General features: G+C 56.1%; 1 protein-coding gene across 1 annotated transcript; it reads right to left on the bottom strand.

Moving 5' to 3' along the window:
• Positions 1–200: 200 nt before the first annotated feature.
• WNT9A (Wnt family member 9A) lies at positions 201–26860 on the bottom strand. The gene is made up of 4 exons (XM_059060571.2): positions 26664–26860; positions 7077–7333; positions 5716–5978; positions 201–3433 (listed from the first exon to the last, which is right to left on the bottom strand). The coding sequence occupies exons 1-4, from the start codon at positions 26756–26758 to the stop codon at positions 2951–2953; spliced, it is 1098 nt and encodes a 365-aa protein (XP_058916554.1). The 5' UTR covers positions 26759–26860; the 3' UTR covers positions 201–2950.

Below are 26860 nucleotides of genomic sequence, written 5' to 3'. Positions count from 1 at the left end.
AGAGCGGCTGCATCTCCAGGTGCTAACAGGGAACTACCACCCCCTCCCACCTCTGGGGAGGGCTGGGCTGGACTTGGTCTGTAACAGACCCGTAAACCCTCTCACCTCCCTGGGCCCTCCTCCCTCAGGCCTCCTCCTCACACGGGCCCTTCTCCCCAGGACCACTGGAACTCCTCTGAAGGCAGCCAATGAGATGAGGCTATAATTTAAAAATACATTTATTTAGTGTTTCCATTTGTTTCTGTTCTGTTACACAAGGCCATTAAATAAATACATTCTCCAAGTCACTCGAGTACACACCTACTCGCTATACAGATGAGGTAGAGAAATCAACAGGCTCACACAAGACTTCTCTCGTGTGTGAATGCCCCTCTCCTCCCGCCCGCCTGGACCTGGCCTAACCAAGCTCGGAGTCACGTCTGTGCACGCTGAGCAGAGAGCAGGTGGCCGGGACCCGCCTGGCCCTCAGCATGGCTCTGCCCCTGCGGCCCTGGGGGGGTCGGGGGATCTGGACCCCGCCACAGAACATGTTTTCTTTTAGAGATCCTCTGCTGCACAGAGAGAAGCATGTTAATGAGAGGCTCCGTCAGTGGGAGTTGTTTCTTTGCTTAGCAAGACATTCTGATATATATTTATGTATAAACAAACCAGCCAGCAGACGTTTTCAATCTGCCTTGTTTAAAAAAATACTTTTCTTAATATTTATGACATAGAGCTAAATGTGGTATTTGATTAAAAAAAAATCCTTCCTCTGACTTGCCACCTTTCCAGACCCAGTAGTGACCGAGCTACAGTCTTGTCATAGAAGCATGGCCAGCTCTGCCTGCTCCAGGCCCCAGCAGGTGGGAATGCTTGGGGACAACTGGGATGCACCCCAGCCTATCCTCACCCTCTCCAGCCAGGCGTGAAGGAGACCGAGGGGCAGACCCACATCATCCACTGTCCCCTCCCAGGGGACATGCCTTGGCTGCACCACTCTGTCAGCATGCAGTTATTCATGGGGATGTTCTCTGAACCACAGGAGAATAAACTTTACTATTTACACTATAAAACAGGGACAAAGAGACCCACATCCACATAAATAGGTTTTCTTTAAAAAACACAGTCCCCAGGGTTCCTGAAGCCCCACCCTGGACTCCAAGGAATCCCTTCACTCAGTAGTTCCCGTGTCCACGCTGCCACCCAGCTCTGTGCTTGCCCAAACCCCGGCACACACCCTCGGAGCACAGTCATAGAGCTGAGCAGGATGGGCCCAGAGCTGGAGGACCCACCAACATGGGAAGTAGAGCTCCACACCTAGGAAGGGCACAGGGCAGAGGCCTCACCCCAGCCAACCACTGACCACAACCCAACACAGTGTGCATGAGCACACACACCACACACGCACAGACACGCTTACGCACATGCACGCACGCACACACGTATGCTCACACATGCACACACGAGCACAGACACCACACATGCACAAATGTGCACATGGTCACACACATACATGCATCCATGTACGCACATGCACACCCATGCACAGATGTGTTCACATTCTCATGCATGGACACACACCACATGCAGATACATACACGTGCTCACACACAAGCATGCACGTGCACTTATGCATACACACATCACATACACACATGTACACTCATGCATGCACACAATCAACATGCTCATGCACACACACCACACACTCATGCATGCATACACACATGCACACATGTGTGCACACACCCTCAAACCAAATCAGGTCAGTGCTGGCCATCCTTTTCCCTTCTCTGCAAAATCAACAGCATGGCCAAGGAGAACAGCCTTCCGTTTATTTGCCACATCCTAACCTAGACTCTCTCCACCCATGTCTGTCCCCACCCTGCCTCCCCCACAGTGACAGAGAGCAAGCTGTGCCTTCCTCATGAAATGAACCTCCAAGGGGCTGGCCCTACCCCTCTGCCCATGCCCACCTCTGGGGGAGAACAGGCCACCTTCTGCTCCCCAGCCCCAGAATCTGCATTGAGAAGGCTAGAGTGTGGAGCCATGTGCCCACAGGGTGCAGAGCAGGACCCGTCCACTTCCCAGGTCAGCCTTGCTATGGGTAGCCAACCTGGACCATGGGACCGGGCTTCCAGAAACCCTGAGGGTGGTGGCCAGACACAGCCTGCTTTACTTCTTCAAAAACAACGACAGCATGTCTCTCTGGATTTAGTGGTTTCAAACGACAAAGCAGATCAGGAGAACAGTTTAGGAGGGGGCGTGGAGGGGAGGGAGAAAGGGGCCCCTCCAGGCCAGGCTCTGCTGAGAGGGGGAGGAGCCACAGCCTGGGAGACTGCAGGGATGGAGAAAATAATAATTATATATTAGTTAAATAAAAATAACTTAAAAGTCACTGATATCACTCCAAAGAGAAGTACTCGATGTCAGAGGGGGCCAGCAGTATACCCCCTGCACCTGGGCAGCCAGGCATCTGCTCTCTCTCCTAGTGGTTTGACTCTAAGCCAGTGCTGGTGCAGGACAGGCCACAGGCAGCTCACACAGAGGCCGTGTGGTCACGAAGGTGTGCCCACTGCTCCTCAGAGGGCACCCAGCGCAGGAGGGGCACCTGGTGACTTAGGGGGACACAGCTTGGAAAGCATCTGTGCAAAGCTCTCAGGTCATGGGGAGGGACAAACAGAGGGGATGCAGAGGTCAGACTGGGCCTTCGAGATGGGGAGACAAAAGGGCGGAGATGGCCAACCCAGCCAACGCCCTGGCCTCTGCCCCTGCCTTGTAACCAAGTATACTGGGGGGCGCCCAGGTCGAGGACTCAGCCCCTGCAGGTCTGGACCCCTCACGTGGCACACACCACCTGTACGCCTGCAACAGCCTGGTCAGGCCCAGGGGCTCAGCCCCTGCAGGTGTACACCCCTCACATTGCACACACTGCCTGCACCCCTGTAGCAGCCTGGCCAGGCCCAGGGGCTCAGCCCTTGCAGGTGTAGACCTCCTCGCGCTGGGTGCACTGCCTGCACTCCACATAGCAGCACCAGCGCACCTGGCACTGGCAAGGCCGGGTCACCACCCGACTCTGTGTGTTGTGACCACGCCCGCAGCAGATGCTCTCGCAGTTCTTCTCACGGTGGCACCTGCGGCCGGCAGTGCCTGGGGAGAAGCGGCCGGCCAGGCAGAAGCTGGGTGAGTCGTCCAGGTGCACTAGCTCCGGTGTGCGGGGCAGTGGGTCGCCACCACCCGTCCCTGTGGCCCGGCCCCGCGGTGGTGAGATGGCGCCGGCCTCGCCGGTGGCCTCATTGGTGGTGCTGCCCACCTTGAGCGCTGTCTCGTACTTGTGCTTCAGGCGCTTGCCCACCTCATGGAAAGGCGCCAGCTGCCGCCAGCACGTCCGCACGGTGCACGAGCCTGACACGCCGTGGCACTTGCATGTGGTCTCCACCCCGGCCTTGATCACCTGGGAGGGAGGCGGGCATGAGGGCCACTCTGAGCAGACTGGAGACCAGTCCCCAAGGACGACCCTCAGAGGGGCTGGAACTGCCGTTCACCCCAGGGCCAGACCTCATGGCCCCCCAGACCCAGGCCCAGGCAAAGGGGGTCACCACTGCTCATCACCCAGGCTCCCTGGCACCCACACATGTCCTCCCCTCTCCAAGCCATGGGCCACCCAGGACAGAAACCCCATAGCCAGCACCACACCTGCAGAGTGGCCACCGCAGGACCCTGAACCCACCTCCTACACCATCATGGCCCTCCCTTCCCATCCCTGCATCCCAGGCTGCCCTCTGCAGGGCAGGGCACACCTCCCCACTAACCCCACTGTCAGCACCCCCCAGGACCACACAGTCTGTCCTCAGCAGTCTGCTCCTTGAAAAAGTGAGGACAAGCAAGTTAGCTTGCCTAGTGGCCACTAGGGTCTACGTTTGAGCTGACCATGCCCATCTGATCCCTGAGCCTAGGGATCAGATGCTACTGCATGTGCAGGCACCATCCCCCACCCTTCTAAGAGCAACTTGGAGAGTGGGAGAAAGCCTCCAGAGAGCTCCAGATGGGAGGGGGCTGCACCCACCCCACACATGCAGGCAGGAGCAGGCGTGGCCCAGCACCAACACTCCGCCTGGGATCTGGGAAGCTGCCTAAGACCCAGGCTGGGCCCTTCCCCTTCCAGGACTTGGGTGCAACCTGCAAAGCAGTGGAGTCAGCCCAGCTGTCCCACGGGGCCTCCTGCCTGACTTTCCACACTGGGGTCCCTAGAGGGACACGGGGAAGAAGAACGGCAGGGGAAGGGGAGGTCCCTCTCCCAGTGGGCCCCAAGCCAGGCCTGAGCTCCCACACTGCCCCCAGGGAGAGTCGGCTCAAGGGGGATTAAGAAACATAGCTGCCCTCCAGCCAGGCAACAGAAGAGTCACACTTAATGATACTTTGCTGAGAAACCCGGACAAATTTAATTAAAATGAGGCTTACCCAGGACCAGTGGAGCTAATGGAGCACTTTCATATTCTGACTTTTCATTAATAGCTTACAAAAGGGCGAGTGCAGAGGAAAAGAAAGGGCCTCCCACGGGGGATTTAATCAACCTGCACCCCTCCCCAGAGGGTGGAAGGAGAGGCAGAGCTCCTGTGGAAAAGGAGGAAATTGATTCTTTAATAAGCCCACACCTCAGAACTCTGGCTTCTCAATAAAGAGAGGCTCAGAGTGAGGCTGGCATTAATTACCTCACGGCCCCCCCTCCAGCCCCCAGGCTGGGGCTCCATATCCCAAGCGCTGCCCAGCAAGCACGCAGATCCCCCTCCCAGCCCCTGACTATCCCACAGCTCAGGCTGAGCCTTGGGAGGCGTTTGATTGTCCAGGTTGTACAGGGACCAAGAGGGTGGGGTGTTCTGTCCACAGTGAAGGTGGCGGGACCTGATGCCCCCTCCAGTGGCATGGAGCCAAGGGGCTGGCAGGTGGGTAGAGAGTGGCTACGGAGCCAGGTGCCCCCAGGCCCAGCCATGCCTGCAGCCAGCAGCTCCCAGAAGGGCCAAGCAAGAGAGGTGAAACAGTCCTTTTCACCTTGAGTCTTTTGTTTCAAGTTTCCTTGGAACAGTCCTAGCCACAGACAGGGCCCCTGAGGTAGAAGCAGCCTCCCCAGCTTGAGCCAGCCACACCCCCAGCTTTTCCCCGGGACCCCTGGACCACACACTTACCCGTCTGCTGTCCACCTAGGTCCCTGGTGACAGGACCACCCACCCCTCAGCCCTGGCAGGTAGGGACCAGTCCATTGTCCTCCTGGTTAGATGGTGCCCAGCAGGGAGACCCTCCCTGTGGCCTTGACCAGCCAGGACCCACCTGCCTGCTCCCCAGCCAGCAGTGAGTAGGCCTTCTGGTTCCACCCAACCATGGGAGACCATGGGGCACCCCTCCATGGAGCTCCCCACCATGACAACTAATATTCCTGCCCATCCGGTAAGTAATGAGCCTTATAAGCAGAAGGACTGGAGGCCCTGGCTGTCACCAGCGGCTGGAACAGAGCCCCAGAGGCAGCTGACTTCACCTCCTCCCAGCCCTCTCCCTGACCAATGCCCCTCCCTCAGCCCCTGCACCCCAGCCCTTAAACACATATGCACCCGGCCCACCCCTCTGCACTTTCCCGCCCTGCTCCCCAACTCACGCCACCTGCAACCCCACACCCACCCCATGCCCTGCCCTGTGCGCCCCCCACCCTGCACCATTTCCCACTCCGCACCCCACCCCGCTTGCCTTCACACCCACGAGGTTGTTGTGGAAATCCACACGGGCTCGCAGATCCTTGCTAGACCGCCGACCCAGGAACTCCTTGACGAACTTGCTGCTGTACTTGAGATTGTCCCCGCAGCCACCCCACTGCCAGGCCTCTCGGTTCTCCAAGTCAGGGGCCTCATCACAAGTGCAGCGCTCCATGCGGCCTGCACTGCACGCCTTGGCCAGTGCATGCGTCAGGCCAGCAGAGGAGATGGCGTAAAGGAAGGCTGTCTCCTTGAAGCCTGGGGTGGTGGGGGCAGGGGCAGGTCAGCAGGCCACAGCGGCCCCCGTCTCCCTCGGGTGCAGCCAAACCATGGCATCCCCAGGCACACATTCCATATAGAGCAGGGTCTGCGGGAAGGATCCTTCCTGGTGTGTTCCACGCAGGGAGGGGCATACCCGCCTGGGCTGCCACGTGCACCTGGGGACAGGAGGTGCTCCCTTGTGCCCCAGACATAGGACTGGTCAGGAGCAGGAGAGAACCCAGAGTGTACTGGGCCACAGGTGTGCCCAGCAATCAGAGACCCTATCCATCTGGGTCTCCAACCTACTAGACTGGCCAGGGCCCTCTGTGAGCCTTGCCATGCCCTGGGCCTCAGGTCCCTAGTTTTGTTTTGTTTGTTTGTTTGTTTGTTTTTTTAACATCTTTATTGGAGAATAATTGCTTTACAATGGTGTGTTAGTTTCTGCTTTATAACAAAGTAAATCAATTATACATATACATATGATCCATATCTCTTGCATCTCCCTCCCTCCCACCCTTCCTGTCCCACCCCTCTAGGTGGTCACAAAGCACTGAGCTGATCTCCCTGTGCTATGTGGCTGCTTCCCACTAGCTATCGGTTTTACATTTGGTAGTGTGTCTATGTCCATGCCACTCTCTCACTTCCACCCAGCTTACCCTTCCCCCGTGTCCCCTAGTTTTTAAAACAAGGCTGTTGAGAGATTCAGATGAGAGTCCCCCTCGGCACCCTCATGCAGAAGGAGACACAAGAGAGGAGGCTCCGTGCTCAGGGCTGGGGCACCAGCTGGACCCCTGCTCCTGTGCCCAGGCACTGGGCCTCAGCCACTGCCATGTGGCAAGAGCCATCAGAGCTGCCTCAGGCCCTGTCACAGCTGCCCACACGCGCCTTGTGCCACCAGCAACTGTTCCATGCAGGTGTGAGAAGGGACCGGGCATCGGGGAGAGGGCAGGAGGAAGGGGAAGGGGGGAGCAGAGGGGTCAGATCCCACCCACCGCCCAGTCACCTGGAACTCAGCTGAGGTGATGCACTAGGGGCGCACACCAGGGCTAGGAGGTCCTGCCTCCCTGCTCCGGCCCGGTGTCCCAGCACACTCACCTCGCTTGAGCAGGCTGGCCCGGTAGCGACCCTCCAAGGTACAGTTCCAGCGCTCAAACCGGAACTGGTACTGGCACTCGAGAGCACTCATGCTGACCGCTTCCACCAGCGTCTCAGCCACACCGGGGTCCCGGCGGCACATGCGCCGCTGCTTGCGCTCCAGCTTCAGCCGGTCGCAGGCCTTGTAGTGTGCCTGGGCAGCTGCTTCCGGCTCCAGGGTCAGCGGGAGGATGGTCAGGGGCTCACTGCCCGTCAGCCTGGGCACAGAGAGGCCAGAGTGAGCCCTGCCCCAGAGGCAGAAGGTGGGCGCTGGGCGAGGGCTGCAGATGCTGGGGGAGCAGAAGAACCCGCTCGGCCGGAAAGCATGGTGGCAACTGGACAGGAGCCCCAGTGGGCCCACCTGGGGGGCAGGAGGGGCAGCAGGCCCAGGGACAGGTACAGAAAGGCCACAGACAACCTGGCAGGGGAGGGGTGGTGAGAAGGCCGTGGGACCCTTGCCCACCAGGCATCCTCTCCACACCCGCTTACCCCCATATCCACTCACGCCCTGCCCTGCCCACTGCTTGTGGACCCCCGCCTGGCCCCCTGTATGCCCTGGGTTCTCACACTGGCTGCCCAGTGAGCATACCTCAGGTACCCACATGGATGCTGACCCCTCTCCAACAAGTCCCTTCAGGGAGTCACACCCCAGCTGACACCAGCCTCACTGCCCAGGTCTGATGACAGGGGAAGAAACACACAGCTAGAAACTCATACACACACACCTGGGAAGACTGCCCAGCCCAGTGTATTGGCCAAGGGCAGACAACCAAGCAGGGAGTGGGCACAGTTGCCTCAGGCCACATGAGACGTACATCTACGGTACCCTCCCCGACCCACTCCCATGTCTGCTTACCCAGCTTGCTCTGGGACCCCCACCCACTGCCATCCCCAGCTAGGGGTGCCCCCCATGGCCCTGTGGTCCCTTGGGGATGGCCCTGGCTCCCTCCCTGTCCTCCTGCAGCCTGTGCAGATGGCCACCATGGTTCCAGTGGGGTCTCCTGGAATGTGCACCAGAAGGGCCCTCCCCACCCAGGACCCAGGTGCCACCCAGGAAGTGGGCTCCTGGTTCTTGTGCAACTCCACCCCTTCTCTTGGCTGAGCCAAGGCCCTGGCCTGGGTCCGTCTTCCTCTGTTTGGCCTGCCTGCCCTAACTCCTTACCACCTGCTCCATCCAGGGACTGACTGGCTCTGGCCTTCTGCCTGCTCTGTGCTCAGAACAGTGGGCCTCAGTGTCCCCAGACAGACAACTGCACATCTGGGCTCCAGGAACATCCAAGCCCAGCCCCACCCAGACCTCCAGCCCTTGGGAGGGAGAGGTGCCCACCTGGACATGAATGGGGCTCAGAGCCCACCACTAGAGCATCTTTAGAAACAAGCCCCAGCCCCCACCTCTCACCTCAGCCAACCCCAGGAACCAGGGGTATCAGGAGTCCACAGATACTGGAGCCCCACACCGTGCCCCATCCCATTTCTTGCTGTCCTTCCAAAGCCCCCTCAGGGGTACGGTGGCCACTGGGCTGTCAGGAGAGCTGCAGCTTTCTGCAGGGGAAGGGATGTGGGCAGGGCCTTCTAGAACCCCACTCTCTAACAGACTCCAGCAGTAATGCTGCAGGTTGAGGCTCCCCTGGGGACAACTTGGGGTACCACATTTTGTAGCTGCATGCACACACACCCCCAGCATGCCCTGCCCTGCCTAGTGGAGAGGGGAGTCGCTGCATCCACCCTGGCAAGGGTGGGGCCCATGCAAAGTAGAATCAGCCCTACCCTGAGGCCTCTGGACCCGTCTCACCCTCGCTGATCAGCTCCCTGAGAACAGCAAAGCAGGGTGCTGAGGCTCAGGAACCAGGCTGACAGGAGGCCCAGGCAGCATTGGGCAAGGAGGCCACCAGAACACCAGAGCAGACTGGTCAGGCCTAGGGGTACAGAGCAGAAAGGACCACTACCCGCCACCTCTGCACACTTAAGTGCAGCATGAGTGAGGCCATGGTGGGTACCCTGAGAAGACCCACCCCAGGCCTTGGCCCTGCTCTCCACAGTGCTCAGAGCTAGTGTACCAGTGAGCTGTGGGAAAGCAGAGGTGGCAACTGCTCCCAACCCTGAGACCAAGGGTGGGGGTGAGCAGAGCCCACAGAGGCATCCCTGCCAGCTCAAGTCTGTGCAGACATTGCTGAAGGACCCGTGCCCCTCTCCGTAAGCAACACTCTGAATCAGGAGGCCCCTGGGTGTGCAGTGGGAGGCGGCCAGCATGGGTGCTGGCTAGAAGAGAAGCTCCAAAGGTCCCTGAGACACGGACAGATCCTTTGTGGGCCACTGAGCAGTGGGGATGCAGAGGCAGTAAGACCTTCGGGGAGAAGACACATGAGCTTGGAGCTGGGACGATGCACTGGAAGGGTAGCAGCACATGCCAGCCCCAGTTACCTGCACCCCTTATCTAGCATTAGGACTTCATGCCTAAGGACATGGGGATGTGGCAGAGGCTGACGTCTAGGGGCAGTTTTGTGGACTTCCAGGCCCCTGCCTGAGGACAGCTGCTGCGCTGGGGCAGGGAGCAGGCAGGGGCCCGAGGACCCTGGGCTGGAGGCCGGAAGAGCCATACTCCTCACACAAAGACAGCTCACACAGTGGAGACTTGTCCCCAGACAGGAATGTCAACAGCTGTGCCCAGAACTGCGTGCCACATGGCTAAAGCACTGTAGCCTCCAACCAGCACACCCCCCAGGCAGGATTCAGATTAACCAAGCTCCCACCGCTGCCAAAACATTCCGGCATCCAAGAATACCCCTACTGTAAGGCCACCGACCTTACAGGGGGGACCCTCTAAGGGTCCCATCGACCTCTACTGGGGGGACCTGGGATCGGGCTGGAAAGGGACGAGGAGAGGGAGACAAATGGCAGGTGATGCTGCCTTCCAGTCTTCCAGGAGGCATTGGGGGTGCCTGTGTCCAAATTCTGCACATGGGCACTGAGGACAGGCCCCCCCCCCTGGTGCCAGCCTGTGTCAACACTGCACATGAGGAGCTAACTCAGAGGTCCCCCACACCCAGGGCTGGCCTACATAGCTATAGGTAGTTTCACTCCCACCTGGCCTCAGCATGTCCACCAGGGTTTCAGAGGCAGCTCCATAAACACAGCCACAGGCAAGCTGACACTTTCCTGAGGCCAGGTGGGGTCTACATCTGTTCTGGGTAGAAGGATGTAGAGGAAGGGTCAGCTCAGGTCCAGGAATGGCCATCTGAAAATCGTGTGGCCACATGGCTGAGGCCTGAGGCCCAAGGGCCAGGCCTTTATCCCCTGAGCCATCACCCAGCTCCCATGGTAGGCATGAGGCTGAAACCCAAGGGGGCAGCACTGCTCTACCCCCTGGCGTCCCTCATCCCAAGGTGGCACGTCCCAACCTCTCTTTTATGGGGGCCCAGCTGCCCCCTGCCCAGGCCCCCTTAACAGTCAGTGTGGACTCAGTGCAGCCAGCCTGTGAGCTTATGGCCTGGAGTGCAGCGACAGAGGACAAACCCTCACAGAGGTGCCGGGGTGAGACAATGCATGGGGTACAGGGAAGAGGGTGGCCGTCAGGTGGGTCCAGGCTCAGTGGAGAAGGTCCCAGGGACAAGAGGCAGAAACGACAACACAAAGAGGAACCCACAGAAGTGCTGGAGGAAAGATGAGAGGTTCATAAAACATTATTAGAATCAGGAAGGCTTTTGTCAGAGTGACTCAGAATCCAAAATGCCTTGAAAATTTAATAAATTAGACCAGCTAAATGTACAAGAATCTCTGCACAGCAAAAAGTAGCATAGAATCCAAAGACCAACAGACAAAGATCAGAGAAAATGCTGCAATTCAGATCCCAGGCCAAGGACCAAGTTTCTTTGCTTGTGTGTGGGCATCTGCATGTGGGCACATGTGCATGTGTTGCATGTACATATGTGGACACAGGTGTATCTTCTCCTCTAGATCAATAACAAAGGAATCAACTGTTAATTGGATACAGGATATGAACATACAGTTCAAGGGAAGGGAATATAGCTGGCTGTTAAAAACTTATTTGCATTTCACTCAAAAAATGCAAAATAAAACTATATTGATAGGTTATTTTTCAGAGGAGTACAAATCAATGTCTGATAGGATTATTGTCAAGGACACAGGGAAGGAGGTGTTCCTCCTTGGCTGGAATTCTGGACTGACATATCTATAAAAATTCACCCACCAATTCTCTTTCTAGAAATACAGACTACAGATATGTTATCTTAAAACATGTAAGCAAAAAAAAAAAATTTGATGTCAGCAAGAAAAAACGTACAAGCGTATGTCACTCACATGTTACCCAATGCAATGCTGTCATGCAAAAACACTGGAAGCACTGTTTGGTATTCAAAAAGACTGGAGATTGGGGCTTCCCTGGTGGCGCAGTGGTTGAGAATCCACCTGCCGATGCAGGGGACACGGGTTCGTGCCCCAGTCCGGGAAGATCCCACATGCCGTGGAGCGGCTGGGCCCGTGAGCCATGGCTGCTGGGCCTGTGCGTTCGGAGCCTGTGCTCCGCAACGGGAGAGGCCACAACAGTGAGAGGCCCGCGTACCACAAAAAAAAAAAGACTGGAGATTGGCTGAATAAATGGGATCCATCCACTCCAGTATTCAGCAGGGCTCAGAAAAGCCGCAGCCCACTTGCTGTGTACACTCAGTGCAAGGCACAGGCCTACCTCTGCAGAGTACCTGTGTGCACACCTGTGGGTGCACAGGGCAACACAGGATAAAGGCGGCCTGGGGCAGAGGAAACATGTTCTTCTCCCTTATGGCGTGTGAGCCACACACACGTTGTCCCATGCACATGTGGCCCATTCAAAATGACAAAGTTCAACATACAGTCAGTGGCATGGAGAAACCCCTCACAGGCTCTCAGCCCTGTATGCCAGCCTGGAGCAATGAGCCTCTGCCCACACAGCCTATCTCCAGGGGCTGCGCCTTCCAGCTCAGAAAGCGCCCAGGCCACCTGGCACAGCACAGACCCTCCAACCGCCCAGCTGCCCACACCAGTACACCTGCCACTGTGCTCAGCACAGCTGCCCCTCCCTCTCTGTGGACATCTGGTCTGAGACAGGCAGGTCGATGGGCACATAAGCCTGCCCAGGAAGTCCATGGAGGACTTGAGTCCAGGTTGGCTGCCCTTGCTCCACCTGGCTGTCCTCTCCCAGCGCTGGACCCATTTCCTGGGAAGAAATGAGATCTAAATGTTGGTCTGGCACTTTACAACACTCAGGTATCCTCAAAAGATATAATACACACATGGAAGTGAGCAGCAAAACTGGGAAACACAGCTCTCACCCAGCTCAAGGAAACAGCCTTGTGCCCAGGCACTCTCAACTCCCACCACGAATGTCATAAACAACCTCCTCAACATCCTCCAAAAGCTTCCCCATCTTGCTGGGCACATCCAGCTCTCCATCCAGCTGACACCAACATCTGCCCATGAAGTTTGGTGGGGCCAGCATCCCTCCCTCAGGATCCCAAAGGTTCCATCTCCTCGCTGCTCTGTGATGTCACAGCAGCCTCACATGTGGCTCATTTCCAGGCTCTACCCTGGGCTAGTGTCACAAGCTCCTGACACTTTACTGGGATTCCATCAGGAGCTCCTTCCAACAGATTCCAAGGGCACATCTTGGCTCTGCATATGCACACATGTGACAGGGTTTGCTGGGGTGGTCATGATTGCTCTGTGCAATTTTTTAAAATAAATTTATTTATATATTTTTGGCTGCATTGGGTCTTCTTTGCAATGTGGCCCTTCTCAAGTTGTGGCGAGTGGGGGCTACTCTTTGTTGCAGTGCACGGGCTTCTCATTGCGGTGGCTTCTCTTGTTGCAGAGCACAGGCTCTAGGTGCGTGGGCTCAGTAGTTGTGGTGCACAGGCTTAGTTGCTCTGCAGCATGTGGGATCTTCCCCGACCAGGGATCGAACCCGTGTCCCCTGCACTGGCAGGCAGATGCTTAACTACTGCGCCACCAGGGAAGTCCCCTGTGTGTGCAAGTTTGAATCTCTCCATTGGTGAGAACAGCATCTCTCTCCATTTACTCAGAATTCCTTCCTGCCTCTCTCTGAAGTCTTACACGTTCCCCCACTGAAGTCTGAAGTCTTATAGCCTCCCACAGGGCTGCCCTGTATTAGAGTCAGTCTGTGTTCCAGAGTGATAGTGTATAAAAATAAAATAACTTTATAAAGTCAATCTTCCCTCTGTTGCTGACCTACAAAAGTCCAACTGACCCTATGCTGATTTAGTATTTGGTGACCTTGCTATGTGTTGTAATTCATCTCTGATGATTTTCAGATGCTCTGTGCACAATCATGTAGTCTGCAGAGACACCAGTCTATTTTCTTACTATGTGGTTCTTCCTGCCTTCCTACACTGGCTAGGGCCATCAGCATAATCGTGCAGAATCTGCCAGCTACCCTCTGGGACCCAGCCTCCTGACCCCCAGCTCCACAGCCACCAGCCAGCACAGAGCTGTCCAGTGCCCTTGCCAGCATATGTGGCCATGCAGTGAAGGAGAGAACTGTGGGCACCACCACCAGAAAGTGGGGACCCTCATCCTTGCTCATCTCTGCTACCCAGACCCACCCCTCCAGACACAAGCGCGTCCTAAAGACTGGCACTACAAGGCCGGAGACCAGGAGTCAATGCACTCACAGAGCCAGAACGTGATTGTTACATGAGAGAAATGACTCCCATCATGCTTGAGGGTCTGTTAAGACAATTGGCATCACCCAGATTTAGACAACAGTGACGACAGGCATCCCTGTCTGACTCTTGGTCTTAAAAGGGAAGCTTTTGCCATTTCACCGTTAAGCATGAGCTTTGCTGTGTGTTTTTCTGGACACCCTGTATCAAGTCAAAGAAGTTCCCTTCTGCTTTTAGTTTGCTATGAATGTTTTTAAAATCACAAATGGATGTTGAACTTTATCAAATGTCATCCCCGAATTTTCTTTTTTTTTTCAGTATGCGGGCCTCTCACCGTTGTGGCCTCTCCCATTGCAGAGCACAGGCTCCGGACACACAGGCTCAGCTCAGCGGTCATGGCTCACGGGCCCAGCCGCTCCGCGGCATGTGGGATCTTCCCGGACCAGGGCACGAACCCGTGTCCCCTGCATTGGCAGGCGGACTCTCAACCACTGTGCCACCAGGGAAGCCCAACCCTGCATCTTTTGATGTGTGATTTTTCTCCTTTAATCTGCTAAATTGAGGAATCTCACTAATTGATTTTTCTAATGTTAGACATTAAGCATTCCTGGAATAAACCCAGTTGGCCATGATGGGTTTTATCCTTTCTCTGTATTGCTGATGTAACTCGATGATGTTTTGTCTAGGACGTTTGCATCCGTGCTTGTAATTTTCTTCTCCCATGCTCTTCCTGCTGAGTTTCAGTGTCTTAGCAAGAGGGTTTTTTTGTGTTTTTTTTTTTAAATTTCCTAGAAGAGTTGAGTCAGATTAGAATCGTGTCTTCTTGACTGTTTGGTGGAACTTGCCATGAAGCCATGCAGGCTGACCTTTTCTTGGTGGAAATATTTCCTTTCTGATCCAATTTCTTTTTCTTTTTTTTTAGAACACCTTTATATATTAAGATATAATTCACTTACCATAAAATTTGCCCATTTAAAGTATATAATTCAGCGTTTTGCAGTATATTTGCAGATATGTGCAAACAACACCACAGTCAATTTTAGGATATTTTTATCACTTCGAAAAGAAACTACATAGTGTACTCTTTAGTTATTACTTCCCTATTCCCCTCCCCCAACTCCTGGCAACCACTAATCTACCTTCTGCCTCTGTGGATCTGCCTGATCTGGATATTTCCTATAAAAGGAATCAAACAACGTGTGGCCTTTTCTGACTGGCTTCTTTCACTTAGCACAATGTTTTCAAGGTCCCTCCATGTGGTAGCATGTAATAATATCCCATTGTATGGATATACCACATTCTATTTTTCTACTCCTCAGGTGATGGGTGTTTGAGCTGTTCACTCTTTTTATTTATTTTATTTAGTTCATTTATTTTTTGGCCGCATCCTGCGGCATGAGGGATCTTAGTTCTCTGACCAGGGATGGAACCCGTACCCTTGGCATTGGGAGCACAGAGTCTTAACCACTGGACTGCCAGGGAAGTTCCTGAGTTATTCACTCTTCAGCTATTGTTCATAATGCCACTATGACCACTCATGTACGCATTTTTTTGTGAACATATGTTTTCATTTCTCATGGGTATATACCCGGGAGTGGAACTGCTAGGTCATAGAGGAATTCCATATTTAATTGTTTGAGGAACTGTCAGATTGTTTGCCACAGTGGCTACACCACTTTACATTCCCAATGACCCAATTTCTTTGCTTACTATAGTATTAGTCAATATTTCTATATCTTGAATCTGTTTCTGTTACTTTTTTGGTTTTCTCCATTTCCTCTGAATTTGCAGATTTATCAGCATGGAACTGTTCATTACATTCCCTTGTTTTTGTTTGCAGAATCTGTGACGATGTTGCCCGTAGCTGGACACTAGCACTCTGAGTCTCCTCTTCACTGGGTTAGTCTCTTCAGATGTTTCTAAGACCTTCCCAGAGAGGGATCTGTTCATCTCTAATGCACATTTTTTTGTTGTTGATTTCTGCACTACTTCTACTTTCTTTAGGTTTACATTACTTCTCTTCCTCACTTTTGTGACGGACACTTGCTGAGTGCTTTCAAGTGTCTCTCCACTTCTAATATGCATTTAAGCTACCACTGTGGCTGCTTCAGTCTCTCTGAAACTGCAGCCTCAGGGCACCAGACCGAGCCTGAACACAGCCCCAGGTCACTGACTAAAACAGTCACAGCTCAGATCACTGTGCTGAGTCTGAGTCTCTCTCTACTCTCATTTCCCTCTTTACCTTATGGTCCATTGAGCTGGTGTGTTCTCTCTCCATCCTCTTATGTTCTCTATCCTTACATCGTGTGTCTCTTACCCAGAGCCTATAATTAGACTCAGGACCTGACCACAACCCCAATCACCTCAGCCTTATGCCTGGAACATTTCATCCACTGGGGTCCTGGGGTCTCAGTTTATCCTTTCTACTGGCCATGCCTCTTCTTTTTCTTTTCTCCTCTCCTGCCTTCTTTTGGGTTATTTTCATTATTCTGCTTTTCCTTTTGTTAATTTGAAGTCATATATTTCATTATTTTCATGGTTACCCTCAAAATTACAACATGAGTCTATAAGTTACCCATGTTCAATGTTGGTCAATACCACCCCCTCCTCGGTAATATGAGGCCTGAGAACACAAGCTTGCTGACTCCCTGGAATTATATGCTGTTGTGTATTTTAGTTCTACATTTAGGACCCAACAGGAAGTTGTTCAATGCTCCCTTATCCCCTCCTTCCCTGTGACCTTCTCTTTGCTGTTCACTCCTTTTTGTGTCTGGAACACAGCAGGGCCATTTCCCATGCCTAAGCTGCGGCGTCAACATTTCCTTCAGAGCAACTCTCAATTTGTCTGAAAATGTCTTTATTTCACCCTCATTTTACAGTAATCTTCACCAAGCGTAGAGTTCTTGGCTGGCAGTTATTTTCTTTTCATGCACCAAGTGGATGGTCCCACCACCTCCTGGCTTTGCTCTCAGTTCTGAACTTAGCTGTCAGCCTGACAATCCTTGGAAGGTAATCTGTATTTTGTTTTTGGGGATTGCTTTGGTGTTTTGCAGTTGCAATCTGTCATGAACATTTTTTTTTTTTTTTCTGCTTAGAAAGACACTGGGCCTCTTGAATCTTCTTGATTGTTCTGATCAGTTTCAGAAAATTCTCAGCCATTCTCTCCATATATCACCCCATCAGTTCCTCTTCTCTTCTACCTCTGGGCCTCTGGTGGAGCATGTGGGACCTCCTCACTGTGTCCCCAGGTTTCTCACCCTCTCTGCTTTCCGTGTATCTGCCTTCCCGTGCCACACTCTGTGTAATTTCTCTTGACCCATCTTACAGTTTGCTAATTCTCTTCAACTGTTTATAATCTGCTTTCAAATCAGTCTACTACTTAAAATTTTTCCCAGTTCTATTTCGTTTTTCCAAACTTGCTGGGTCAGTTTTTGTGGCTTCTCATTCCTTACAGATATCCCAAGCTTATCTTGCTCCTGAAAGCACAGTGAGAGTTGTTTTATTCAGTGTGGGATGCTCTGTTTACTGGTCTGCTGCCATCATTTCTGCAAGTCCTTGGCTGCATTTCCTTGCACACCAAGTTATCTCTGACCATATGCTGGTTGCCGTATTTGAGAAACTGTTTGCAGAAATAATCTGAAGCACGGGATAAGGGTCCCCAAAATTCACAGCCACCTGGAACCTCAGGATGTGCCTTCTTTGGAATAAGGGTCTTTGCAGAAGTAATCAAGGTAAGGATCTTGAGACCAGATCATCCTGGATTAGGTCCCACATTGCTGAGGGCTCACCCCCCTGACGAGCTCTGCAGAGAACACACTCCAGCCCTAGGGCAGCAGGAAAGAACCTAGGACAGACAGAGCCAAGTCTGGGGATGCCCAACGCCCTCTGTGGACCAGGTCTGAGGCTGTCATGCCTGACTGCTTGGGGACTACTAGTGCAGCCCCTCTGAGCACCCAGCCAGTCACACATCCTCACATCTGCCCCAAGGACAGCCAGGTAGCAGGACAGGCATTGTCGGAAGAGGGTGGGTGCAGGTTTGGCCCACACTGGTACTGAAGCCATCCTTGTCCCACATCACTCAACCCCTAGAACACCTCACCCCTTCCCACTCACAGTTGGGGTAGGGGAACAGATTTCGATTGCCCTTCCTCCTGCCTACAGGCCCAGCCACCACAAGGGCCACCCTGCCCGCAAACCCAGCTCCCCGGGCATGGGGAGCTGAGACCCTGGGCTGGGCGGAAGGAGAAGAGGCCGGAGTTCCAGAAGCCACAGCGCCCTGCCAAGGAAACCTCAGCCCCACCAGACGGCATTTAATTTCTGTGTGAATCAAATTCAAAACAAATTCCAGTGCTGAGAACTGGTTCTGAGATTAACCCTCCATCCTCCCGTGGCCTGCAGCCTCCCACCCAAGCAGGCGGGTGTGGGGTGGGCACAGATGCCACCAGAGCCTGGGGCTCCCCGACAGCTCCACCATCACTTGGTGCCCTGCCATGCCAAGGAGGAGGTGAGGGCCAAGGGATGGGGATGAGCAGGGCAGGAGGGCAGCTCCCTGTGTACAGGTCACACTGTGGCAGAGACCTTGTGCCTTTGACAGCTGTCACCTCCATCAGCTGTGAGAACTGCCAGGCCCCGACTTCCCCACCTCATGGGGCCCGAATATTCCAGGGCACGAAGAGCTCTTGGTCAGTCCGCAGATCCATCACTGTCCAGGTGATTGCCTAGCTAAGGCCTGGCCACCCTGGGGGTCAGCTGGCAGACACAGGACTCAGCAAACTCCACTACAGTGGGACCCACAGCACTGCCCACCAGGCCTGGCACCCCCAAGCGTAACAGAAAGGTCCTCGTCCACACTTGGCCCCTGAAGCGAGCAGAACTTGTGGGACCCCCAGACTCTGAGGGGCCACCAGCCAACTGCCCCCTTTCCAGAGCAGGACGATGGAGCCCACATTGGATGGTGGCATGCCGAAAGCCCCCAGGAAGGTGGCTGAGGCTGCAAGGGACCCCCAGATTCACTGACTGCCGCAAGGAGAAGACGGGCTGCAGTGGCTTCATGAAGGAACCAGAGTGACCAGGCCACCTCTGTGCCCTGGTCACCACACTCCCAGGCCTCAGAGATGGCTGTGGACCCACGACGGGGCTGCCACAAAGGACAGGCAAGATGCAGGGCAGGTGCTCGGAGAGCCACCGGACCCCACCACCACTGCCGCCACTACCAGCATCACCTTGACATCTGGTTTCCTTCCTGGAGCTGGCCTCCCAGGGGTCTAGCACCATGCCAGACACAGACGGGGGACACTGGGACAGCCTCAATCAACACCCCACCTTGGGGTGGCCTGAGGCAGCCCCTGCTGCTCCCTCTGTCCAGGAGGGAGCCAGGTCTGGTGTGCTCTGGTCTGGGAGCCCCTGGCAGCCTCTACTCTCAGGCCAGACCACTTCCCTGGCCACGTCTACCTCAGGTATCGCTAAGAAAAACAAACGCAGCTTGAGGCTTGCCTTTTTCCATTCCCTCGTCCGGCTGCCGGTCTCGAGGTGCAGGGCCTGCCAGCTGGGCGGCCGGGTTTCCTCCTGTGGCTAGGGGCACCAGGCCAGCCAGGAACCTCACTGGGAGGAGCAGGGGAGCATGGCGGGCTGTGCCCGCAGGTCACAGAGCCAGATGGCCAGCACACCACCCAGGTTGACACTGTCCAGAGTGGGGCTGCCCTCCTCTGGAGACCCTGGCCCAGCCCACAGATGTCCGTTAATGATTAGCCCCTGCAGGAAAACAGGCTTGTCATCATCCAGCCCATGCTACCAAGCCCCACTCCAGAGGCCTGCTCAGACCTGCTATGCACCATGGGCAGCCACCTGCTCCCACCTCCCCGACCCTCGCTCAGTGGGGTCCTCAGCCCCCGCCTCCCACCTGCCCCCTGGGAGCTCCAGCGGAGCCCTCTGCCCTCAGCACGGCACCCACAGCAAAAATGCCCGCAAAGCCTCTGTCCAACATCCGGGCCCCATTGTCTTGTGTCTGCTGCACCTGGCCCACCATCCGTGCACTGGAAGGTGTAATGGCCCAGCCAACAAGTGTGGGTGCAGCGTGGGGGAGGTCAGGGCCAGGGGTGAGCACGGGGCTGGGCCACCTGGTGAACGAGCACCTCAGACCCCACACCAGGCTCCTGGGTGCAGAGCCAGGAAGCTGAGGGGAGACAGGGCCCCTCACAGGCCTCGGAAGAGCCAGCACAGTACAGTTTGGAGGAGACACCACAAGGGAACCTCCTGGCTTCCCCAGAGGTGAGCTACAGGTAGGAGCGATACTTCTGGGCTATGCTCTGGCTCCCTGGAAGAGGCAACAGCTGAGGCAGACCCAGGAGGATGGGCAGGCCCACGAGCAGAGTGGCCCTGTTCCCCACCCACCAGAGGCTGACCTTCAAGCAGGGACCTGGCCTCACCCACTTCCCAGAAAACTGCGCCTCCTCTGAATCCTCCTGCAGTCTGCTAAGCCAGAGTGGGCACTGAAGGGGCACCCCCACCTCTGGGACAATACACAAAGGGAGCTGGGTGCCCCCCAGGCTGGGATTAAGGGGGCTGAGTGCCGGCCCTGCTGACAGGTGTCATTTTTCTACAGCCAGGAAAGCCAAGCCAGGCCCCTTATCAGCTCATCGCTCCTCCCCGAATTCAGGGCCCACAGCCCCCCGGGAGGAATCGTGTGTGTGTATTCTTTTCCAGGAGAAAAAATACCCACACACTTCTATTGTCCTCTATATCACAAGGCCCCTGGGGTGGGTGGTGGGCGCCACCCTCAGTCTGGGGCCACCCTGGGAGCCTGGGCAGGATCATGCTAGTGCCAATGGCTCTGGAGTCAGGTCCTGGACCACAGTGGCAAGGGCGGGGGTGAGATTAGGCCAGCTGTCCTCCCGTCCAGACGGCCGCCGGCTGTGGCAGAACATCTGCTCACACAGCTGAGGGGAGCCAGATGGCGGCGGCTTCCTCCTCACCTCAGACCCCACCAAGAGGCCGCCGGACTCCACGGCCTGTGTGCACGAGATTCCCAGCCCAGAGGCCCAATCCTGGCCTGATGCTCCCACCTGCCTCTATCTGGTCTCTGTATTAGGGGGCCAGTGCAGGGTCCCCCCAGGAGCCTATGGAAGGGGACAATAGGCCAGGCAGGGGCCAACGGTTTGGGAGTCCACAGCCCCCCAGAGAAGACTGGCCAGGAGAAGGGGGGAGGCAGGAGGGACTCTGGAGATGAGAGATGCAAGGGGCAGTGAGCTCCCTAAGGGATCCCCTCTGCCTCCCCCCCTGCTCTTTCCAACTGCCTCCCCATGTCTGCCCTGGACCCATAGGCTGGGAACCTGGAACACCTAGGTCCCTCTGCTGGCTACAGAGGTCCTGGGCCATGAGTCCAGGAAGAATCCCCCCTCCTTGGCAGGCAGGAGGCCCAGGCCCCTCCACACACCACCCCTCTATCCTCTCCTGTCCCTGGAGCTCCCTTCCCTGACCTGAAGCCCTCTCCGCATCCCCAGGCACCTTCCCTCAGCCTGCTGGCCCTGCCCTGCATCCCTCGTCACCTGTTGTTCTGAGGTCTCACCCATAGGGCTTCCAAGGGGCCTCAGCAATCTCCCTGCCATCCCCTCAGCTGCCCTGGACACTGTGGATAGGGCCCCATTGCCTGGGCCCTCCCCCACCTCAGCTGCCAGTGCAGGTCTACCCTCTCCTGACCTTCTGAAGCTCTCCATGGCCTCTCCCTCAAACACCAGATCTGAGGCCTTGCAGGACTGTTTCAGGCATGGCTGTCTGGAGGTGGGTCTCCATGGGTAGCACCTGCCCTGTTGCCCAAACCCACGTGACTCCCCAAGCTCCTGCCTGCTTAGCTCACAGCACCACCACCCCTGGCCGGAGAATCCCCTGGGACACCTCCCACTCTGCCAGCCCCTCCCTAGCCCCAGTGGACTCTGGGTCTCCCCAGCCTCTCTGTGAAAGGCTGGCCTCCCCTACAGATGAGCCCCAGCCCTCAGCCCCATACACACACACCCCCAAGCCCCTGTCAGAGCTGTCTCATTCTCTTAGCAGGGCTCCATCTTATCCCTTGCCCACTCACAGGCTCACCATACAGCCTTGTCATTCTACCATTAGGCTCTCTCCTGCTGCCCAGGAAAGCTTCCCTCCTTCTTTCTACTCTAGGGACCAGCTGGGAGCCCCTCCTCCAAGCAGCCAGCAGGCACGTGGCCACACAGGACCGCCAGCTGAGCCCCAGGCTCAGTATTCAGATAAGCAGAGGAGATGCCTTCACCTTCTGGCACTGGGCAGTCGACCCTCCCTGACCCGCACTCAGAGCCCACCCTCACCCCAATGACAGCAGCCCCTCTGGGGCAGACCTCGAGCACAGTGCCAGGGTCCCCAGCTAGCCCCAACCCCAGACCAGGCTCCAGAAAATGCACAGCCACCTGCACCCTGGCCTCCCACATAGTCCACTGGGGGCCAAGCAGGGGGAAGATCTGTTGTGAAGACCCATGGGTGCAGCCCCTGTATGAAGGGGTGAGAGCATGCCAGCTCACAGGTCAAGAAAACAGGTTCTCCTCAGTCCAAGAATAGATCTAGAACATTTAAAGAGCTCTTACAACTCAACAGAAAGATAAACAACTGAGCCAAAAAGTAGGTAAAGAAACTGAATAGACATTTCCCCAAAATAAAACATTATAAATAGCCACTGTGCACATGAAAAGATGCTCAACATCACTAGTCATCAGGGAAATGCAAATCAAAACTACAATGAGATACCACCTCAAATCTACCAGGGTGGCCAGAATTTTAAAACAAACAAAAAATATGTTTTCTTTAAAATCAGAGAATTAACAAGCATTGGCGAGGAGTGGAGAAATTGGAACCCTCGTGCATTACTGATGGGAATGTAAAATGATGCTGTGGAAAACAGTTTGGTGGCTTCTCAAAAGGTTAAACGTAGCATTACTATATGATCCAACAATTCTACTTCTAGGTATGTACTGAGAAAAACTGAAAACATACAGCCAAAAAAAACTTGTAAAAAAAAAAAACAACCAATTTTCACAGGAGCATTATCTACAATAGCCAAAAGGTTGAAACTACCCAAGTGTCTATCAACAGATGAATAGGTGGAAGAAAACTGCCATGTGTCCAGCTAGTCAAATATTATTTAGTCACAAAAAGGAATGATGTACTGTTTCTTGCTACAAAGGTGAATAAATCGTGAAAACAGTATGCTCGGTGAAAAGAGCCAGACGCGAAAGGCCACATATGGTATGATTCCATTTATATGAAATGTCCAGAATAGGCAAATCCACAGAAACAGAAAGTGGATTAGTGGTTGCCAGGGGCTGGGGGAGGGGGGAACGGGATATGAGGTTTCTGGGGTGATGAAAATGTTCTGGAATTAGATAGCGGTGCTGGCTGCACAGCCTTGTGGATGTATTAAAAACCACTGAACTGTATACTTCAACTAAGTAAATTTACAGGATGTGAGTTACGTTTCAATAACAAAAAGACCTTTGGCCCGCCCCCATTTGCAATGGTTCAGAGCACCTCAGCTGCCTTTCAAACTGGTTCCCAGCACCCCTCATGGGCTAGGGAAGCCCTTAGTGTCCCACCTGATGCTGCCTCTTCCATGCAGGCCTCCAGGCTACTTGGACCAGAGAGTTGGGATGAGCCCAGACCTCACAGCAGTGCCCCACTCCCCCACATCACTCTGCAAATGTTTCCTGTATAATGTGGAGTGCTGAAGCCAACACCATGAAAGAGCCTGAGGGCTCACCGTGCCCCTTCTTACTTCTCTAGAAGATTAATCACATTAGAAGCCTCAGGCCTCTGCTGGCCTGTGCAGCCCCTGGATGCCTGTCTAGCAGTTTCCCCAGGGGCCTCTGCTGGGGGCTGGCTCAGCACACACACACGGGACCTCTAAGAAAAAGGCAGCAAGGTGCTGGGGAGCCCAGACCCTGCTCTGGCAAGCACAGATCCCCAGAATACCCAGATCCAGCCCCTGGCTCCAGGCTCAGAGGAGCACAAGGGTGGCTTGCCCCAGCGCCTGGGGCATACCTTCCTGAGCAGGTTTCAGCACACAAGGCCCACCCTTTAACTCTATATTCACACCTGAGGATAATGCCAAGAGAGGAGCAAAGTATGGAAGAGCCCACCCAGATCTATGGGGTGGGGCAGCGGGCTGGTTGTTGGCAGCAGGGAGGGGTGTCCAAGTTTGTATCTCAAACTTGCCACAAGACCTTGGGACAGCCTCTTCCTGCTTAGAGCCAGGCACCACTCCCTTCCAAGAGAGCATCAGGCCAGCTGTCTAGGCCCCCAGAGCACAGACTTCTCTGTAGCCCCAGGAGAACCAGATGGAAACACCACCTGCTAATCACACCAAAAAGAACGGTCAGGCCAGGGCGAAAGAGAGGAGAGCCCCTTTCCCATGGCAGGCAGGTGACCTGGAGGGCCCTGCCTGGTGGCCAGAGGCTGAGCAGGACAGCAGGAGCAGGGCGGGTTGGGTTGCAGCCTGGGGGGGTGGGGGGCGGGGCAGGGAGGGCTCCCACCACCCACGTGATCCTCCCCCAGGCCAGCCTCTCTGGGTTTCTGGGCTGTAACTGGAGCTGCCCTGCCTGTGAGCCTCTGTGCCAGGCAGAGCTTTCAGAGTGGGGGAAGGGAGAGGAGGGCTGGATCCCAGCTCCTTCCCCCTGTTCCCTCTGTACTTGGGGTGGGGAGGGAAGCCCCAGCACAAGGCACAGAGAGGCCCCCTGGCTCTGGCCCAGCCCTGCCTGGCCCTGACTGCCTTGGGCCATCTCCTCCTCCCCCTCCCCTCTGGCTCCTGCCCCTTTACTAAGCCAGGAGAAAGGGCCCCAGACCCAGGCTCAGCCAGTCACTGCTAGCCAGAGGCTGGGCCTCCATGCCTGGTGCTATCCTGAGTGGACTCCAGCACCAGGTCCCTTACCTTCTCTGCCTGTGGGGCTGGCACAGAGCCTGCCATCCTCCAGGACCTCCATCCACCAAGCTGAGTCTTGTCTCTCTTGTCTAGTGGCAGGGGGAGGGGGGAAGTGGGGTGTACCCCCAGCAGAGGCAGCAGAACTGCTTTCTATGCTACCCACGGGGCAGGACTTGGGAAGCCTCACTTGAGGGGGCCTTTGGGATTAAAGAGCAGGGCCAGAAGGGCTAGCTGGAGAAGCCACAGGGGCTCCAAGCCCTCCTGACTTGCCACACAGCCACTGGCCACACTTCCCTGAAGGTACAAAGTGCAGAGAAAACATGGAAAAAAAGAGGGATGCTACAGGGGTTGGGATGGAGGGCGGGAGCCAGGACCCTGAACGCCACCCTGTGGGTCTGATCTTCCCAGAGAGAAAAGGCCAGCAGCAGGGAAACTCCAAGCAGAGCACAGTGTGGCGCAGACAAGCCCTAGGGTGTGTCTGAAGCCTGGTGAGCAGACCCATGGCTGAGCCCGGACAGCAAGAAGGCACAGCTGGCTGACAGGCCATCGTGACTCACCGTGGACCTGCAGCCAGACAGCCAGCCTCTGACCCTCCCTCTGCCCGAGAGGGTGAGGCAAAGGCTGCACAGATGGCATGTAGGGGCGTGCCAGCCTCTGCACAGCCTGGGCCCCAGGCGGGCCAAACCCACAGCCACAGCTCTGGCTGCGGGGTGGGGTCTCCAGGGTAAGGAGACAGGGAGCTGACCCTGGAAGACAACCCAGGAAAAAAGAACAGGAGAAGGGGGAGGGGGAGAAAAACACAAAGGGAAAGTTTCCCATGAAAATATTTTATTTTCTTTGAGAACAGGATACACCTGCAGGGCTTCTCGCCCAGTCGGCCGCTCCCCGCCCTGGCAGTGCCACATTTCTGGACCAACGGGGCCCTCTGCCGGCCAGGACGCTGCGCGCCGGCGCCTGGTCCAGGCGAGAGGGAACAGGTGACGACGGGTGGAGGGCGGCAGCCCGGGAACGGCCGCAGGGCACGCAGGACAGGGACTGGGCAGGGCGCGAGGATGGCCTCGGCTCCAGGAGTGGCACGGGGTAAGGAGGCGGGGAGACTGGGGAGATCCGGAGGACTGCCCACACGATGCCACCCAGACCCCGGTGTGCCCATCTGCAGAGTACAGCGAGGGTCCCCAAAGCTCGCCCGGCTGGATATCCCAGATCTGGGAGCGAGGAACGAGGAAGGGCAGGAAGGAACGTCGAAGAGACGAGCCCAAACCACACTAACTGCTGCTGCGGAGAAGCGCGCAGGGCAGCGACCCTGGAGGCGGCGGGAGGCAGCATTCACGGCTGGGCTGGGCCCTGCGCACCGGAGAGGTCCCACAGACGCGCTCCCGCGGGCCGGGGCCCGAGCGAACGTCAGAAGCAAAGCGCAAGAAAAATAAAATTCCTCCAGTCTGGAGTTTTTTTTTTTTCCTTTGGGGCTCAGAGCAAGGAACATCTGGATTTTGTACGTATTTTTTTGTTGTTGTTAAATTAACTTCTCGAGGAGAGAAAGGAGGGGGAAACTGCAAGGGGGGGGGTGTGCAGGGGCCAGGGAGGCTCCAGACGTTTGGCAAGAAATCCTGGCCTAAGAGAGCCGATAACCAGAGCTTGGTCCCGGAGCTCCAGGGAGCCTCACGCACGGCCGCGGGCGCGGCCGCAGCGACTACGGCTCCGGGGTCACGGAGGACCGGGGCCTCACGCCAGCCCGTCGGGTACGCCGGCCCCTCTCCGCGCTCCGCGCCACGGGGACACCGACTCGCGGACCCAGCGATGCGGGCTCCGCAAACAAGCAGCTCCAGGCAACCCGGGGGCCCTCGCTAGCCCGGGCACCGCGCCCCGCGCACCTGGGTCGCCCCCGCCCTCGCGCCCGCGCCGGCCTCGGGCCCGGCCCGCCCGCCCCGCCCGCCGGGCTGCCGAGGCACCTACCCGAAGTAGGCGGCCGAGGGGCGCAGCGCGGCGAGCAGCAGCGTCAGCGCGAAGGCCGCGGCCAGCCAGCGCGCCAGCAGGGGCCCATCCAGCATCTTGCCGCGCCACGGCGGCTGACCATCGCGCTCCCGGCCCCGCGCTGGGCGCCCCGCGACCGCCGCCCTCTTATAGCGCCCGGAGCTCCAGGCCGGGGGCGG

The sequence above is a fragment of the Kogia breviceps genome, chromosome 4 (assembly GCF_026419965.1).
Source record: "Kogia breviceps isolate mKogBre1 chromosome 4, mKogBre1 haplotype 1, whole genome shotgun sequence".
NCBI classification, from domain to species: domain Eukaryota; kingdom Metazoa; phylum Chordata; class Mammalia; order Artiodactyla; family Physeteridae; genus Kogia; species Kogia breviceps.
The sequence above is the reverse complement of the archived record's forward strand: the minus strand, read 5'-3'. Positions and strand labels throughout refer to the sequence as shown.

What these genes read in the sequence shown, in the direction of transcription:
- WNT9A (XM_059060571.2), bottom strand. Translation starts at nt 26,758, where the DNA reads ATGCTGGATGGGCCCCTGCTGGCGCGCTGGCTGGCCGCGGCCTTCGCG. An exon ending in CCCTCGGCCGCCTACTTCGG is followed by an intron (nt 7,334 to 26,663) that starts GTAGGTGCCTCG and finishes CTCTGTGCCCAG; the next exon opens with GCTGACGGGCAGTGAGCCCC. An exon ending in GGCCAGCCTGCTCAAGCGAG is followed by an intron (nt 5,979 to 7,076) that starts GTGAGTGTGCTG and finishes CCACCACCCCAG; the next exon opens with GCTTCAAGGAGACAGCCTTC.